Here is a 19,087-nt window from a genome sequence, read left to right as displayed (position 1 = left end):
TTTTACATATAATAACTGAAAGTTTTGTGTTTTTGACAATATTGCAAGTTCGCTAAACCCTATCTGGAAACAAAAAGAATTTAAAATATGTTTTTTTTACTTGAATATTTAATAATATAACTTGTTGTAATATTCTTATTGCTGTAAACAGTAATTTATAGGCCTATTTCCTTTTACTAAATAAATAATATATTTATAGGTGTGCATTTTAACTTCTTAAGCATTAAAAAAGCACTCTTTTTTTATCATTAAGGCATGTTGAATTCTTTCATGGTTTGCAGTGTTTTCTGATTGTTAGTAATTTTTTTTATCTGTTTTATTTATTGTTTTCTGTAAAGCTGCTTCTGACAAAGACAAGTCCACACTAAATAGTTATAAAAGGTGTATTTAAGGGATTATATGCAACATCCTTCATTTATTCACTTAGGTAAGGTGAGATCTCCACTTAAGTATCATACTTTTAGGGAAAATGCGCTTTTTGCAGTGGCAAAGTTATGTAAAGCTTGAAGCATCAGAATCGGTACTCTGTATCAGCCGATCACCATGACAAGGCATCAGTACTTGGTATCGGCTGAAAAAATCTTGATCAAATCATCCCTAGCATTATGGTTTCCACAAAAATACTAAGCAGCATAGCTTAATAAGCATAATCTTTGCCATGAATAGGAATAAATTGCATTTTTACTTTTATTAATTACTTTACATTGTTATAATATTTTGAACTGTTGATACTAAATTAAATTTTTATTAAACAAATGGAGCCTTGGTGAGCACAAAAATGTAAAAACAACGAACAAACAAAAAAACCTGCATACTCAGTTTTTCTACATTTTAGTACACATTTCTATTGTTAATTTTGTGCTTTATTTTCACCCCAGTCTCCAGTTGTGTCCCGCGCTCAGCTGGCCCATCAGCAGTATCAGGACAGGAAGTTTGATCTGCTCAGTGATCTGGGTGGTGACATTTTTGCGCCTCCACACTCACAGTCCACAGGCAACGCAAACTTTGCCAACTTTGCACATTTCAACAGTCATTCGGGTAAGAAACATACTTGCCTACACTAACAAACCAACCAAAAATTAAGATTATGTTAACTTTAGGTTTCAGGACCGCTCTTAAGGTGATGAGGTTGTGTGTCCTATCATGCTGCACCAGACTTACTGACATACAGTAATCTCACACAAAAAAATGTAGCATTTAAACTAATACTTAATGGTGCTCCTTTATAATAAGGGTCTTACATTTGATCGATAATGCAAGAAAAGCGGTAAACAGACACAATTAAAAGCTTTTATGACCTTAATACCACACAGCATGGGAAACATTTCAGTCTAAAGTCATCTGATTTGTCAAGCTGTACAGGGTTTCTGTGAGGAGTGTGTGTGTCACGTTCATTAAAGTCTTTGTAAAGTGACATTAAAATATGTGTTCTGAGTTTGTCAAGCACCAGAAAAAATGTGTTATTGACCCACAGCCAAATTTGAATGGCTAAAAAAACCTGCCAAGTAGCTAAAATAAATTAAGCTTCGAGGTGAGCATAGCACATAAAAAAGAAAATCTGTAAATTAGCAATTTTCCACAGTTTGTGATTCATGAATTTAGTTTTTCCCTTATTTATTTATGCTTTTGAATTGCATTGTTGGACCTTGATCTTTCTTTCAAAATCGTTTAACCTTGAGAAGTTGGAAAAAGTAACTTTTATTAACATTTTTATTAGTTTAAAGTAATATATATTGTCTGGGTTGGTGTTGACTATTAAGCTACAAAAACCTTGTAATTAACTGACTGTATATTTTCTCTTTTTTTAAAGACTTTTTTCTCTATATATTATTTCTTATACATTATATTATTTCAAATGACTAAAATGTCAATAAAAGTGTCTTTGTTAAACTGTAGAGTTGAGCTTTCATCATCAAAAGTCGACAGAGCAGAAATCAACATCCCATGATGCAATTCACAACCATAAGCAAACAGAAACTGTTAATTAACAGATATTGTTTACAGTGTAGTATTATAGTATTGGAGGCGGGGGCCATGCTCTCAGGCCCGCCCCAAACAATCCGGACCACAGAATTGGTGAAAAATTCTTCCACTTGGAGAAAAAAAGAAGAAAGCTTTTGGGTCCACAGTAGGCATGGGCCGGTATAAGATTCTGATGGTATGATGACCTTAGATAAAAAAATCATGGCTTCACGATATTACGGTATTGTGCTCACTGCTCTAAAATAAGTTCTTTTTAAATGTCTGGGTTAAAAAAAAAAGAATTCCCATTTGAACACAATATATTTTATTTTGAAAAACATTTAAAATATTTTGGAGTAGTAAACATGTCAGGCTAAATAATTCAAATGAATCAAAGACATCACTGCTGTCTTCATTTGTTTCAAAAACACTGATTTCTTTACAATTTAAATCGACATCTTTGGATGTATTTTTTTTCCTGCTGGAGAAACTGTTGTTTAAAAAACAAAATAAAAAATATTACACATACTTTAGGAACGGTATACCTTGAAAACGGTTATCGTCCCATGCCTAGTTTACAGCTGTGACAATGTGGACTTCTGAAAAGTTTGTGACGTTTGTACATAATACACTCAAGAGTTTTGCCTGAGGCACGCACGCACACTAGCCTGTTAATGTAGAGACAATGACTTGACATTTTTGCGACTTTAAACTTAAAGTAAAAATGAGATATAAATGGTTAAAATAAAAAGTCCAGATATAAATAAGTCCAGACCTTCTGCTTTAACTTAAATTTCTAGCTGTGTGAGACTATTATTACCAAGCCTGCCTTCTCTGTTCTTTACTGCTGGAGTTGATGCAGGTGCATTCTGGTTAGAGGTGCACCCCCCCTCTGTTTTGTCTTCATTTAGATTATGTGTGTTGTGTTTTTGAATATTAGTTTAGTTCAGCATTGTAATCACTTTTTATCATCATGTCTTTACACACAACCAGCGTGTAAGTTATGGTTCTTTTTTTAGACGATTAGCTAAATAAAAATCATTTATTTTTTAAACTGAAATGTGAGATTATCAGGACATTTCTGACGAAAAAACTTAAACGCTGGATGTTCATCCTGTAGTTTTCATCCCTCATTTCATTTTCTGTTGTGTTTTGTTTGTTTTGTCTGTTTGTTTTTGGTGGTACCCAACAGCGCAGAGCGTGAATGCTAGCGCAGACTTTGCGAATTTTGATACGTTCAAAAGTTCTGCTGCTCCAACCACAGCAGCATTTCCATCAGCTCCACAGGCTCCATTTCAGCCCCCACAACCAGGTAGACCACACACACACACACACACACACACACACACACACACACACACAGCTAAACAAATGACCACACATTTACCTTGAACCTCTCATCGAGAAATGGCTCTTGGTTGAAGTTGTATTTCTTCGAAGTCTGTCGTTCTTTTTGTGTGTATTTTCAGTGCTGATTGTTTACATTCTTGCCTCTAAACTATTTCATCTTTTTATCAGTGTGTTGTAATTTTACGTTTTAATCCTTCTTTTAAAAAAAACAAGTCTTGCTAACACATCTGTTTGATTTTATTATTCAGTCATTTCATTTCTTCACTGATAGCTTGGCTTTTCCTTTCTTTTTTTTTATTTCTTTTTTTGATTGTGTCATTTATTTCTTCATTTTTACAGGGTCCCCACGCTTCTTGAAAGTACTTAAAAGTACTTGACATTTTTCTTCCACTGTAAAGACACTTGAGTTTCTTTTTGTACATGATATAACTGGAAACTTCTACCAGAAACGTACATTTTTACTTACAAAAATTGTGATGGGGCATGATCTTTAAGCTTTTTCTACTCAAAAACATTAGACAAAACCCAGCATGAAATCAGACAATACATTAGTAGAACGCATCCATGATCACTAAGTGCATCCCAAATCGCATATTTATGCCCTTTTCTACGCCATTTTGTTGTATAGATCGTGTAAATAGTGCGTTTACAGTGAAAACTCTAAAATAATAAGTGCACTTTAAATATCTGTATGATGCACTTATTCAACCGGTAAAGTGAAGTGTGTAATGATGGACACTTCAAACACTAACCAGTCGCAGTTTTGCTCTCGTAGCAGGAGGGGCGGAGCTATCGAACGCTCATGTTGGATTACTTTATTTATTTTGGATTGTGAAAGCTAAATTCTCCTATGAGAGTGATTATAGCGCCTCCCTATGGTAAGTGCGGTTACACTTATAGCAGGTATTTTGGTAGTCTGGTCAATTATTTTACTAATATGGCAAGCGTCAAACGGCATCAGGGAAACTTCAGGGAATTTCCTCTCAGTAAAAAAAACATTAGTGTTCCATTTGAGACTACACTACATGTACAGGTACTATGCTGTTGAGTAAGTGCGTAAGTACATAGTGTATAGTGTGCCATTTGGGATTCAGCTACTATCAGCTTCTTCTCCATCCAATGATGTCACTTCCTCTGAGTCATAGCCTTAAGGGTGTATTGCAAGCGTTTTATGTTAAATTTAATGCAAGTGTGGCAGGACTGACAGAAACATTGGGACAATTGTAAAATAGTGATTATTTGCAGAATTTATTCATAATTTCATGTTTTTAATCAACTGATGTGAGTGATAACAACTTAAACTTGCTATTTCTGAAGTTTGTTTTTACTAAATAACTTTCAGTTTTAACTAAATAACTTTTAGCTTAGCAAAAACTATTAAAGCTGTTGGTTAATTTGGGCTGAGGACAAGGAGCTGAGGAATTTGTACATTTGTAAAGTGTTTTTAATAAAGAAAAAAAATCTAAAAACCAAATGAAAGACATATTCCTTTATAGAATAACTCACAGAAGTTACCCATCGGTCCATTTTACAAATCTTTTAAGATAAAATACTTTTTATTCACTGTATTTGTTTTTATTTCAAGGACAGATAATGTACGTTTTTGGTAGAATGTCCTAACTCTTAAATGAAATGCCTTCATATGTCTCAGTAGTAGTTTTTTCTAATGAAATCAGTGCAACCTTGGTGAGCAAAAGATAACAAATTGATAACAAACATAGTGAATGTCTAATTTAATTTCTTTTACCTTTCTTTTTCCCTGCGTTTCTTAACTTTCCTGCGCTGTCATTCCCTCATTTCCTGTGTGTGCGTCAGTGTACAACAGTCTCCCATTTAGTCGCAGTGTGGGTGAGTTTACCTCATTGCTGCCTCCACTGGCCATGCACAGTAAGTCTCAGCTTTTGTGCATGTGTATGTGTCTTCTGTGCACACGCTACCCCTACTATTTATTTGCTGGTGTTTTTTTTTTTTTTTTTTCTTGTAACACATCCATGATGTATTGTAACATCTGATTTCCCTTAAATAGCTCCTCAGGAATTCTCCTGGGATCCTCTCTGATTTGAAGGACAAGCTTAGTCAGTGTTCCCACTAAGCTGTACATTTCTGATGTTGCTTGGGAATAAAGCGAATCAGGAAAATGTGAATAAATTGACCATTTTGGATCATGTTCAGTTGTACTGTGAACATAACATGTAATTCCTGTCCTATATAAAAAAAATTATATAATAACGGCACAGTATGTAAGATATTTGTATTAAAATCAAAAAACAGTGCTATATATTTTGCTGACTTGTGTATTTATACTGTACATTCTAAATGTTAAAAGCTAATGAAATAAGCTATTTTAACGAGCGACTCAGACCGTGTCTTTTGTGGCCATGCTAATGATGTCACACTCTCGATTTCGATTATAGAAAACAGAGAAGCATCAATGACACTAATATGTTTAGCACAGAGCAGTGTTATAACCTAACCTTATTTAGTCTGATAAAAAAAAGACGTGCTGCTGCTTATCCACATGATAACAAAAACAGTGGTCTGTGGAATAATAAAAGCTCAGCTGCTTTAGTGCTGCATTGCACTCATCTCTCATTGGCAATTGCTTCAGCAATCCTTTCACTTCAGCAGCTTTCAACCATACTACCATGAAAATAATCCTTGAATACTCTATGCTCAGGGGTTCTCAACTGGTTTAGCCATAGGACCCACATTTTTACATGGTCACCAGGCCGCGACCCAAATTTTTAGGAACTATAATACAATTTTAGCAAGTATAATTAATTTGTATTTATTTGTTAACATACACAAGTAGTTACAGATAAAACGTAAGAAAATCACCAAGACTTACAAATGAACAATATTTTTTTGCTGTCATTTAACAAAATGTTTCAAATTATAGAAATATTACAAAGTAAAAACGACAAATACTGTAAACTGGTTAGGGTAAGGAAAGGTTCAGTTACCATGAACTAAACCGAACTGTTAATAAAACATACTGTCTGGTTTGTAAATCTTGTTTTAATTTAGAAGGTTTCATGCTCTCTTGTGAGAGCACCTCACTACATATGACACACTGAAGCTTTAAGTCTTTTTTTGTCGTCAAAATATGTAAATCCATACTTGACATATTCTGGGTCGCACTTGCACCTCGACATATTTGTTGCTATAATTAAATGAAATTTTACTTGTCAAACAGCAGGGCTGTCATGGATGCATTTCAAAATAAAAGTCCAGTGTTAAATTAAACATTTGTTGTTGTTTTTTGACCACACACTTTTTTTTGACCCACTGAAAATGTTCCGACGACCCACTTTTGGGTCGCGACCCACCAGTTGAGAAACACTGCTCTAGCTCATCCATGAACAGGATTTCTGCAGTCCCGAAGGATGTAATAAAGACAACAACTCCCATGATTCCACACTCAGTCACTGCGTCATCAAATTACTGCTGCATCTCAATTCGCATACTTATACTGTGCTCTAAAAGTATGTACTTTTTTTGTAAAGGAAAGTATAGACCTTTTTCTTGGAACGCAAAATTACCCATTATGCTTTGCGTGTATGCGCAAGGAGAATGCGAAGAACTTCCGGTCGGCAGCTAATGCGTGTAAACAGTCACATTTGGACAGCTTTGAAACGATAGTTTTAATCTATTTTACCTGCTTTTATCCTCTTTGAACTAATACTGTTGTCCATCAGCACCATCTCCTGGACTGATCATTTAAAGAAATGCGATCTAATAGGATGGAAAACAACTGCTGTGAGGCGTTTTCTCCTCGTTGTCAGACAGCATCTTCTGCCGTTTAAATGAAGCCTTGTCATCGCTAAAGTCAACATTTTCTCTTTATTTCAAATATATAACCAGCCCAAACAAATGTAATTCACCAAAATGTTTGACACACATACGTAGCCTGTACTGTGCCACTGATACACTGAACCGTGGTAAAAACAACACACGAAATAAAACACAAACGGCTCGCGATTAGAATGAACAGCAAATCAGCCAGCAGAGTATCAATAACAGACTTTTATTGGTCATTTTTGTAAATTGCACGACTTTCATACCTGTTAAGTTTCATACCAGTACTCTGGTTTGCTCTCTCTCTCTCTCTCTCTCTCTCTCTCTCTCTCTCTCTCTCTCTCTCTCTCTCTCTCTCTCTCTCTCTCTCTCTCTCTCTCTCTCTCTCTCTCTCTCTCTCTCTGTGTGTGTGTGTGTGTGTGTGTGTGTGTGTGTGTGTGTGTGTGTGTGTGTGTGTGTGTGTGTGTGTGTGTGTGTGTGTGTGTGTGTGTGTGTGTGTGTGTGTGTGTGTGTGTGTGTGTGTGTTAAAGAGCCGCTGAGCTAACAGCTGACACGCTGTCAGCACAAACACACTATTTCTGACGGCAGACACGTGAACTAGGAGAAAGTTTTTCTCGTATTTCTCACGCGCTTGAACCACATCGACAGATTATAACGGCTTTAACAGGCACATTACTAAGTTGTGTGTCACAAAAACACTCTGTTATCTATTAAAAACGTTATTGAAACCCATTTTCGGAGCACAAATTACCAGTTGTAAACGCTGTAAACGGAAGTTTTTAGCATTCTACCGGAAGACACTGGTTGCTATGGCGCCCTCCATGCAGCAGCTATGAAAAAGGTCTATATATATATATATATATATATATATATATATATATATATATATATATATATATATATATATAATTTTGCACCAAAACTGCTGTTTTTAAAAACATATAATTAAAGAGATTATTAAGAACAAAGAATGAAAATAATCAAGGTATTTCAACAAACATGACAACAAAAATTAAAGTAATGTTATTTTATATTATTTTCTCCTTTGTTTTCATATATTTAGTATGCTTTTTCTCTTTTCCACAGGTAGTTCATCAGGACTATCTAATGCAAACTTTGCGAATTTCGATAACTTCCACAAATCGTGCAGTGCTGATTTCCCCTCATTCAGCTCCAGCCAGAGTAACTCAGTGGGAGATGTGCATAAAGCGGATGCAGTGAGTGTCCCTGCAGACCGATACGCGGCTCTCGCAGACCTCGACAACATTTTCAGTTCCAAACCTGAGCAAGGTACATTTGCAGCTCATCCTGTCTATGGGTGATATGAATGGTGGTTGAAGGTTGAATCATTTTTCAGTGAAATGTTGTGTGCAGCAACAAAGCACAAGAATGCAAAACATATTTGTGGTGCTTGTAATCAGAGAATGCATGATTCTGCATTAGTTAGTGAATTATACTAGGGGTTTTTGTTCTTTTTTTTGTTGTTGTTTGTTAACTAGAGAAATAATACAAGTCTAAAGTTTAAAATAGTTACTATTTTTATGTTTTTTAAAGAAGTTTCTTATGCTTAAAGAACTGTTGAATTACTGAATTTGTTTAATCTAAAACAGAGTTGTCAAACTAAGTTTCTGGAGGGATATATATATATCTGGATATTCTGGACATATATATATATATATATATTAGGCTTGGGCGGTGTCCAAATTTTGAGACCGCCAAACCGCCTCCATATTTTACCCCGGTATCCGGTATTACCGGCGTAATAAAAAAAATTATGACGTAAGGCTCAGACAGCGTCACCAAACTGTTGGCTTGAGCCTAAACCATTCAGAAACTGAATACATTCTATGCGACCTTAGGCAGAGAGAGAGAGAGAGAGAGAGAGAGAGAGAGAGAGAGACTTTCTCTGTCTTACACAAACACACACACATCTCTCCCGCGATTTATTCAGAAATTTACTCCCACACCGTAAGAAATCTGGCCGGCTCCCGCGGGAATGCAGAGAGCTGTAATCGGGCCATAAAAATTATACCCGATAGGTCCCGAGTCCGACACGTACATTTTGATTGACAGCTTTATAAAGTCCGAGCCCTTACAGCTCTAATGCATTTTTTCAAGAATGAGTAATTTATATGTTTTAACAGCATTTATTCGTAACAAACGTAGACTATATCCCACTTGAAAGTTGGAACAAAGAAATAAAATAAGTCCTCTGAAACATCGTAACATCTCAGCACTCTGTAGGTCTACATGCACTTAGCCTTTAAATTGGCCAACACACCAATGAAAAGAAATCTTGCTTAACAAATCAAATAAACTCTAAATGATGACGGGTATTTTGGCAGTAACTAAATTGAAGCTGAATGATAAAAGAATAATGCCACCATTAGTCTGTATACTCTGTCTACATTATGATTATATGGTTTAATTAATATTTATTTATAATTTAAAACCCTTTACTCACCAAGATTAGACTACGTGTGTTTGTGGAGGAACATTATTAAATCCACTGGCTTTAGCGCAGTCTTGCGCTCATGTGCGTCCAGCAGCACTGAACACCGTTTCACTGCTACTGCTACAGGCCGAGATGCAGAGTTCTGATCTGGCTGATTTTGCAAGTTTTAGGTAGGATTGTTTATTCATCTTATACCAGTCAGGAACATCCATTTAATTTTCCATGACCGTAGTTTAAGGGTAGCGAGTGGCCTCGTCATTTTACCTGTCAGCTTGCGGTTTAGGGCTCTACCGTAATACGCAGTGTATGAGCGACCGCTAAATACCTGCGGCTGGAATGCGCTCTTTCTGACTGGCTTGACCGCCGTCAAAATTCTCTTTTTTTACTACTTCGTCATAATTTGCTTCACCTTTGCAGGGATGGATTTTAATGCAGGGATTTGGATTTTTTCGGGTCTCGCCGGGTTCGGGCAAAGATCTTCAGCTCTAATGCAGACCTCTCGTTCATATTAACCACGTCTCCCTTCTGTTCAGTCTAAACTGCCAAACTGCAGGACACTTTGAAGCGCGACTCGTCACGTCACGTCTCCCTGTCCCTCTCTCCCTCTCCCTCTCACCCTCTCCCCCTCCCTCTTCCTCTATCTCTCTCCTCCACACTGTCCCGTGATGACAACCACACACACGTTTTTTAGGCATTAAATAAAGGATATTTAATACTTTATGACGGTATAACGGTATTGAAACTGACACCGTTGCTATTTTTAGATCCCGCGGTATACCATAATACCGTAATATCGCCCAAGCCTAATATATATATATATATATATATATATATATATATATATATATATATTCATTCAAAATGAATTGTAACTTATATTCATTCATTTTCTTTCGGCTTAGTCCATTTATTTATCAGTGGTCGCCACCGTGGAATGAACCGCCAACTTATCCAGCATATGTTTTACACAGCAGATGCCCTTCCAACTGCAACTTAGCACTGGGAAACACATACACTCTCATTCAGACACATACACTATACCGCATACTTTTGGACTGTGGGGGAAACCGGAGCACCCGGAGGAAACTCACGTGAACATAAGGGAGAACATGCAAACTCCACACAGAAATGCCAACTGACCCAACGACCTTCTTGCTGTGTGACGACAGTGCTAACCACTGAGCCACTGTCGCCCCTTGCAACTTATATTAATAGAAAGAATAAAGCTGTATCTCAAATGATTAAAAACTTCTTACTGACAAATAGGTTTACCTAGTGTTTTGACTAATTCTAATGTAAAAAAGGCTAATGTGAATCTATGTTACTTAATTTCTGATGCTTAAAAACTTATATTTGACCCATACATAATAAATAATGGTGGTGGCACGATAGTTCAATGGTTAGCACTGTTGCCTCACAGCAAGAAGGTTGCTGGTTCGAGTTCTGGCTGGGTCAGTTGGTATTTCTGAATGGAATTTGTATGTTCGCCCTGTGTTTGGCATGGGTTTTTTCCGTGTGCTCCGGTTTCTCCCACAGACATGCGCTATAATTGAATTGGATGAATTAAAAAGGCTGTAGGGTATGAGTGTGTGAGTGTATGGGTGTTTTTCAGTTCTTGGCTGTGAGTGGAAGGGCATCCTCTGAATAAAACGTATGCCGGAATAGTTGGCGGTTCATTCCGCTGTGGTGACCACTGACAAATAAGACCCTAAGCCGAAGAAAAATTAATGGTAATAAATAATTCACATCATTATGTTATTTTAAAGTGCTGTCCAATAATTTGCTAACATAAATGTCAAAGTGCTGAGGTGCGTATTCATTTACATTTACATTTAGTCATTTAGCAGATGCTTTTGTCCAAAGAGTCTTACAATTGAGGAGGCATTCAGCGATTCAACACAGAGCCAATACACACAAGAAGTGCCAATCATACAAAGGAACTGTTAGTGCTCAGAGAATTAAATGGTAGTGTTTTGTTTTTTTTTGTTTTGTTTATTTGAGAAGGGCGTGAAGAGTGTTTCCACAGGTGGTTTTGTCAAGCCCACTTACCCATGTTTAGCTCACTTTAAAAATGCATAGTGATTTTTATTTATTTTTTATTTTTTTGTATTTATTCATTTTTTCACAAATAATAGCTGAAAATAAGTCCTGTTCTGTCTGTCTGTCCACAGGTCCAAGTTCAGCTCCTCCGTCAGCAGGTGTGGGTCCTCCACCTCCACAGGCCGCTCTGTTGGGTGGTGATCGCTACGCTGCTTTCGCTGAACTGGACAATGTCTTCGGGCCCTCAGTGCCAAATGTGAGCGGCTACCAAGCGGCCACTACAGCACAAGGGTGAGAATGTAAAGTCAAGATTTTCTGTTTTTCTCTCAACACCTTTTACTATGTCACGTTAAACTCTTGTTGGTTTCAGGGCTGTTTATGGAACCTCTTCAGCTGTTCCTACTGCTCAAGCACAACAGGGTTTACCCAACATCCCTCAGGGTTTTGCAGGTAAACCTCTGTCTTTTTTTTTTTTTTTTTGTAGATATACATTTAGTTGCTTTTAACAAGAATAACACTATAACAGACACACAAATGCATTTATATACATACCATCGCCAAGAAAAGAAACTGCATACAAATTTAATTTTGTGATATTTTTCAAATGATGTTTAACAGGGCAAGGACATTTTTCACAGAATTTCCTTTTTTTTCTGCTGGAAAAAGTCGGCTAGAAAAAAAAGCAGCTTTAATTTAAAAAATATATTGTAAGGTTTATATTATTAGCCTCCTTAAGTAAGACAACTAAGAAATAAATGTTCAATATTTATAAAATGGTTCAAGAGGAATTGTGATGCAAATTATTCTACTATTTTATTTATAGTACAACATTAAAAAAAGGCTTGGTTATTTTAACCCAATTCTTTGTGTAATAGATTGCCAATGAGTGTGCAATTGCCAATGAGTGTTAAATGAGTGTTAAATTTGGTCTTTTCATTTTAATAAAAAAATAATAATAACCCAGCAGTTGGTTTGGGCCCAATCCTAATTCTATTTTTGTTCCCCTTACCCTTGGCCCTTGAAACAGAGTGTGAAGAGGAAGGGCTTCAACATTTACCCTTAAGAAATGGAATAGCACTACAACACCTGCACACGTCACCATATGTCATTGCAATCTCTTGCTTCATATGATAGAGTTATTCCAGGCAACGATATCATGTTATCATAAGGATATAATGCAGCAATAAGATTGTAACTGTACTGTGCTTTTACACAGTGGCCATATTCATTTATGTAAACACACGAAAACAACATTAACATTATAGCAGACACTGTAAAAATGTCATTCCCAGCCACTAAATTTTTCTGAGTATTCGAGTGGCAGATTGTTGTGGGACTGCTATACAGGAGCTTTTTCTTAGGGATTATAGATAGCGAAATTTAGCGTTTTTTTTATTAAGTTTTGTAGCGCGATTATTAATATATTAAAACATGTGCTTGTCTGTTGTAAAAATTCGTAATAATGACAAAAAATATTTGTGCATCTCTTTACTTCCGGTTGCAACCATGCAGTAGCTGGTGTATTCTGGGAAATATTCTTACCCCTTGGTTTCGAGTGTGGAAAAAGGGGTATCTAACCCTTCCCCTTAGCCCTACGCCTTCAAGCTGAAGGGAATTGGGTAAGGGGAAGGCCTAAGTGGTAGAATTGGGATTGGGCTTTAGTCCCCAATGTTTGGGTTAGTCCATATTTTACCCAATTTGCATTGAAAAGACCCAACATTTTAGTATGTATAACAAATAAATATACATAAACGTACACACGCGCAAACATAGAAATCTCAAATGTGTGTGTGTTTTTTTAAGGTCCTTCAACGAATCCATTCGTCGCTCCAGGGGCTCCACAGGCCCCTCCCACTAACCCGTTCCAGGCCAATGGGAGAGCAGCAGTACCTGGAATGGGTGTGGCTGCAGCAGGTATGGGCAGAGCTTACTTTTATTTTGTTTTGTCAAATCTCACCATTTAAACGAGTCTAATGATCAAACCCACCGTTTCAACACAAAAAATCTTCAGTTCACAGCAGCCATCGTCCTCGAGAACCAGCTCTTGTTTTGCGTCTCATTATTTATTTAACACACCAGAGGGCTTTGTGAAGAGTTTTAAGTGGGTCAGATAGCCCCAGTATCCATGCTAGGAGCTAACAGCTTGAGATCGCTCTCACATGCGAGATACAAAGGCGCTGCAGAGATTTGTGGGTCTCCACGTCCCTGCGGCGGATGAATGTTTGTGTGTGTTCGCACTCCAAACAGAGAAGGAAAAAAGGCAGGAAGGAAAGGCGTCTTCTGTTAATTGTGAATAAGAAGCAGATTTTTTTTCTTGTTCAGATCTCATTAATTTTATATGTAGGGCAAAAGTGAGAGTGCGCCTAAACCGGAGTGCACTGCGACTGATTGTTTTTGTTTGGTTGTGTTCTTGACATGCTGTTCAGACATGTTAGGACCCCTGCCGGGTCATTCTTACCCCGCGGCCCACTTTGGTATGTCCATCTCTGTTTTTCTCTCATTTTCTCCCTCTCTTGGGTTTGATTATCGGCTAGAAGCTTAACAGAAACTACACTGACCACAGTTCTGTGCTCATCCAACATTTTTGACCTTTTTAAAGAGATAGTTCACCCAAAAATATCATTTATTTTACTCACCCTCGAATGCTAAGATAATTTGAGGAATGTTAGAAAAATGGAAGTCTTTAATGTCTATAGTAGGAATAAAATACTAATGAAGTCAAAGGTTACAGGTTTCCAACATTCTTCAAAATATCTTCCTTTGTGTTGAGCAGAGGAAAGAAACTCTTACACATTTGGATTAAATGAAGGGAGAGTAACAGTTTTGGATGAACAGTGCACTTAAACAAGGGTCTGCTTGTGTTGTCTTCATCTGAGGTGATTGAACCCCAGATAAAGTGTTGTGTTTTTTATCCTTTGTGATATGATATTTCATGTTTGTGTTAGTGGCAAATGCATGTGTACAGTGGTCGTGGCCTCTGCAAGCAAATGACAAAATGCTAATTTGACTTCACAAAATGCCATTTTGTTTTGATGTATTGTCATATAATAAGGCTTTCGTTTAAAGGTTTGGGTTCGCTATTATTATAATTTTTTGTGTTTAATATTTTTTTACACAAATTGATTAAATTGATGTTATGGCATTAGAACTTACATTAGTTTTCCCATTTACTATTATTTTAAAGCTGATTTTTTTGCATAAAAAAACAAGTAACCAGAATATACTCAAACAAATCATAAATTCTGGATCCAGAAAAAATAAGAATTATCAAGTGGTCTAATTATAATTTTTTTTTTTGTTTATTTTATACATAAATGATGACTAGACTCATTATTGATAACAACATCAACAGTGCTAGAAAATGTTGGTTATTATTGTTATTTCTCTTTTTGTATTGTCTTCTCTTTCTGCTAAAAACATTTTGACATTTCATCATCTGCTCTACAGATTTAGTTCCTCTGATTTCTGCACTCAGGATAAAAATAGTCATTTAAAGTCAGCATGTTCCTTTTTACTAGCACTATTGTGTTTGATTCTACAGGTCATGTCATTTGAGTTTTTCTACATTTTAATTTAAAATAGTAACTTTCTTTGCTGGTCCAAAAAACTGAATTTTAGAGTTTAACGTTTGATTCCTGAAAATAAAAGTCAAATATTTAAGCAATAGTCCACCCAAAAATGAACAATTTAGCCATTCAGTCAAATACGGGTGTTTTTCACCATAGCCTGTTATATATTGAATAAATGGAAAATCTCCATGAGAATTTTTAATAATTTTTTTATGAATGAGCAGAATAAGCACAGCATTGGAACAATCATCATTTGCAGGTGAATAATCCATTAAAGAGCTTATTAAATTATATATATTAAGTGTCCTGTCATGTGGTTGGAGTCCTGTATTTTCTTAGAATATGCTTTTAATGTAAGTCATTGTTCAAGGACTTCAATACAGTACCTTTGAATCCAATTGGGACTTAACTTCTGTAAACTCCTCCCTTCCATGAGCCAACTCTTCTCTAATTGGTCAAGTCTGTCTTGATTGGTTCCACTGTGTCTATTTTCTGTCACCCACTTCTCATTATGCCAAAGTCTTACTTTGATTGTGTTGATGTAGACCAGTAGCAGGTAAAAGACTATAAAAATATGCATTAAGCTGACTCAGAGCTGACTATTTTTTATAAAACTTTATTTGTCTTTATTTATTTTGCACATATTTTGATTAAATTAGCAAACTGTTTATATTAAAGGACAGCTACATTACAAACTGCAAAATATATGTTATATATATATATATATGTATATATATATTCTACTATTGTATTCTACTATATATATATATGTGCATATATAGCCCCCTTGTATATTTCTTTCCCTAATTTCTATTTAGGGAGAGAAGATTTGTATAACACATTTCTAAACATAATAGTTTTAATAACTAATTTCTAACAACTGATTTATTTTATCTTTACCATGATGACAGTAAATAATATTTGACTAGATATTTTTCAAAACACTTTAATACAGCTCAAAGTGAAATTTAAAGGCTTAACTATGTTAATTTAGTTAATTAGGCAAATCATTGTATGACGATGGTTTATTCTGTAGACAATCAGAAAAAAAATATTGCTTAAGGGGCTAATAATATTGACCATAAAATGGTGTTTAAAAAATTAAAAACTGCTTTTATTCTAGCCGAAATAAAACAAATAAGACTTTCTCCAGAAGAAAAAATATTATAGGAAATACTGTGAAAAAATGTTAGCTGTATGTCAGGTTGAGAGATGTTTAATGCTCAGCTCTTTGTTTCCTCCAGCCTCTTTCGGTCCTCCGTCAATGAGTATGCCCACTGGCTTTGGAAACACTGCCGCCTACAACCTTCCCACCAGCTACAGCGGAAACTTCCAGCAGGCCTTTCCTGGACAGCCGTTCAACCAGCCGCATGCTTATCCTCAACAACCCAACGGTACACTTGATCAGCTCCTTTAACATCAATATATTGATGGTTTACCAGTCATTACATGATCAGAGCAGTGTATTTGGTAAAACGGTTTGGTCACACTTTATTTTGATGGTCCGTTTGTTGAATTTAAGCTACATTGCATCTACATGCCAACTAATTCTTATTGATACCATTATTTTCTATTTAAATGTTCCTCTCTCTTTGTTGTTTAGGAGGTTTTGCTGCTTTTGGTCAGGGTAAAGTCACTCCATTTGGACAGAACATGGTGGGACAAGCAGTAACCAATAATCCCTTCCTGGTGCGTTATCTCCACATTTTGCATGATTGCATTGATTTAAAAAAAAAAAGTTACATATCTTATGTGTAAAAATATTTTCGAAATGTGTGTTTACAACATTTTATTTAGTAAATGAATTTCATATGTTTATTAGATACTCCTTTTTTATTTATATATTTTTTGTTTTAACAAATTAATTGATAATTATAAACAGTAATAATTTGGTATAATTATTTTAAGCCTACATTTGATATATTATTCAAATACAAATGATATTGCCAGTCATTATTTATTTTTTCACAATGTTAGTTGTGAAGTTTATATTTTATTATGAAGATAAATCTGTTATTAATGAATATATTAGAATAAAATGTATAATTTATTAACTGCTATTTTTATATTTTTCAAATGTTCAGTGCTCAGCATATATGAGTTACGCCCCCACAAATCTCTCATTTAAAATATTATTCTCTAGAGGAAGCTTTACAATATTATACTTGTGCATATACATTAGTCAGTACTGAACCCAAACCTAGACCTAATCTAACAAAACAACCTACAATAATAGTCCAAAATTATTTTTGCAATATTTTGCATGAATTTAAATGTATTATCTTTCCACACAACAAAGCTGTTCTGTGACTAAAATATCATTTTAATAAATATATCGGTCTAATAAATCTGTTTTGTTTAAATGCACCAAAATATAGTACCCATGTTCACTGAGAAATGGATAAAAATATAGATTTTTTTTAATGGGGTGTACTCGTATATGCTGAGCACTGTGTACGCTTTCTCTTGTTTTTTTATTTAAATGCTGATTTCTTATCATATTTTACCAAAATAATATTTTGAAGATAAATGTGAACATATAATTCATACTAATTCTAATTTTTGTAGCTTGTAGACTTTATGAAAAAATGATATATACATATAATAAAATATTTAACAAAGAATTTAAGTTTAAATTGCATTAAATTTACAGAAGTAACTATGAATAGTTCAAATTAATAATTATCAGTTATAAGATTATACAGATTTGGCCTCAATATATGTAATTTATTTTGCAAAAATTCTGACAACATGAGGTTTGCAATAAAATTGAATTGATAAAATAAAGTAAGTTATTAAATGCAATTTATAATAATAATAACAATAATAATAATAATTTGATCTCTTTTTTTAAGTTTAAAAATATTTCTGGTCATTTTATTCCTTAAAACACATTAAAACAATTATAATTAAGTATTTTGTTACTTTCACATTTTCTAAAATCATATATAATTTTCTTAAAGTGTGAAAATGGATTTCATTCATTTATTTTACAAATTAATTCCAAATGTAATTCCTTCTAATTGTAGATCTCCACATAGTGTTATCTGCCATGGCATGTTATATCTGTAGGAGTTTTCTTGTCTCATCATCACATTTATATCTTCCATCTTTTTGTTCTCCTCCAGGCGGGGGCGCCAGCAGCACAGTTTCCTGCAGGAGGTTCCACCACAAACCCCTTCTTATAGCGCACGTTTAGCCTGCGGTGGCCGACCTGCAACTCGACCGCACATCTTGCACTGTTTTGTTTCCCAAGTAGCTTTAAAAAAACAAGACTTTCCTAACGGATTTTTATTGAATTTTAAAAACAGAAGACTGAAAAAGACACCAGTGGAATAAATACACAATTTCTGATTACAGACACAGAAAACAAAACATGTTGCAGAGAAAAGGAGCTCTTTTTTTCTTCTTCTTCTTCTTTTAACTTTTTAGCTCCTTTTGTCATTCCTGTGAACTGGCCTGGGCTGGAAAGCATCTGCACCATGCTGCGGATTTAATAAGTTATTGCAAACCTCCCGAATCATGTTAATGCTGCAATTCTGTATATAATTCTTTCATAGAAATTGCTCAATTTTAGGTCTTTGTGCATATCAGTATTTGTATCTCTAACACAGAAAACACATGCTGCATATACGGCGTCGACGTCCGCCATGCTGTGAATAACATTACGCAAGAATGTGGAATCTTTTTGGACATTTTTAGTGTCGCCTTTTTGTGCTTTTGGAGTTTTTGAAAATGATGCAAAAAAAAATGTTTTCTCCGTTATGAGGAGTTTTGAAGACTCTTTTTGGATGTCAACTCATGAGACTTTGACTCAAGACCACTTATGTTACAGAAATCTAAGTTAATGTGTATATATATATAAATAAATATATATACTATATATATTAAAAAGAATTTTATCTAAAAAAGG

At 35.1% G+C, this 19,087-nt stretch overlaps 2 protein-coding genes across 10 annotated transcripts in view; one reads left to right on the top strand and one right to left on the bottom strand.

The window, feature by feature from the left end:
• agfg1a (ArfGAP with FG repeats 1a) overlaps window positions 1–19,086 on the top strand; it is a 56,103-nt gene extending 37,017 nt beyond the window's left edge. The window contains exons 5-15 of one of the 9 annotated variants that reach the window (XM_068213473.1): window positions 879–1,038; window positions 3,155–3,274; window positions 5,128–5,160; window positions 8,197–8,400; window positions 11,737–11,896; window positions 11,976–12,055; window positions 13,409–13,519; window positions 14,032–14,079; window positions 16,419–16,568; window positions 16,778–16,863; window positions 18,303–19,086. In XM_068213473.1, the coding sequence (XP_068069574.1) occupies window positions 879–1,038; window positions 3,155–3,274; window positions 5,128–5,160; window positions 8,197–8,400; window positions 11,737–11,896; window positions 11,976–12,055; window positions 13,409–13,519; window positions 14,032–14,079; window positions 16,419–16,568; window positions 16,778–16,863; window positions 18,303–18,362 (1,212 nt within the window). In that variant the 3' untranslated portion in view covers window positions 18,363–19,086. 9 annotated transcript variants of the gene reach the window in all.
• The window catches only part of LOC141377888 (uncharacterized), a 111,416-nt gene that overhangs the window by 17,918 nt on the left and 74,411 nt on the right, over window positions 1–19,087 (bottom strand). The window lies entirely within an intron of this gene.

Source organism: Danio rerio, chromosome 15 (genome assembly GCF_049306965.1).
Source record: "Danio rerio strain Tuebingen ecotype United States chromosome 15, GRCz12tu, whole genome shotgun sequence".
In the NCBI taxonomy this organism is placed as follows: domain Eukaryota; kingdom Metazoa; phylum Chordata; class Actinopteri; order Cypriniformes; family Danionidae; genus Danio; species Danio rerio.
The sequence above is the reverse complement of the archived record's forward strand: the minus strand, read 5'-3'. Positions and strand labels throughout refer to the sequence as shown.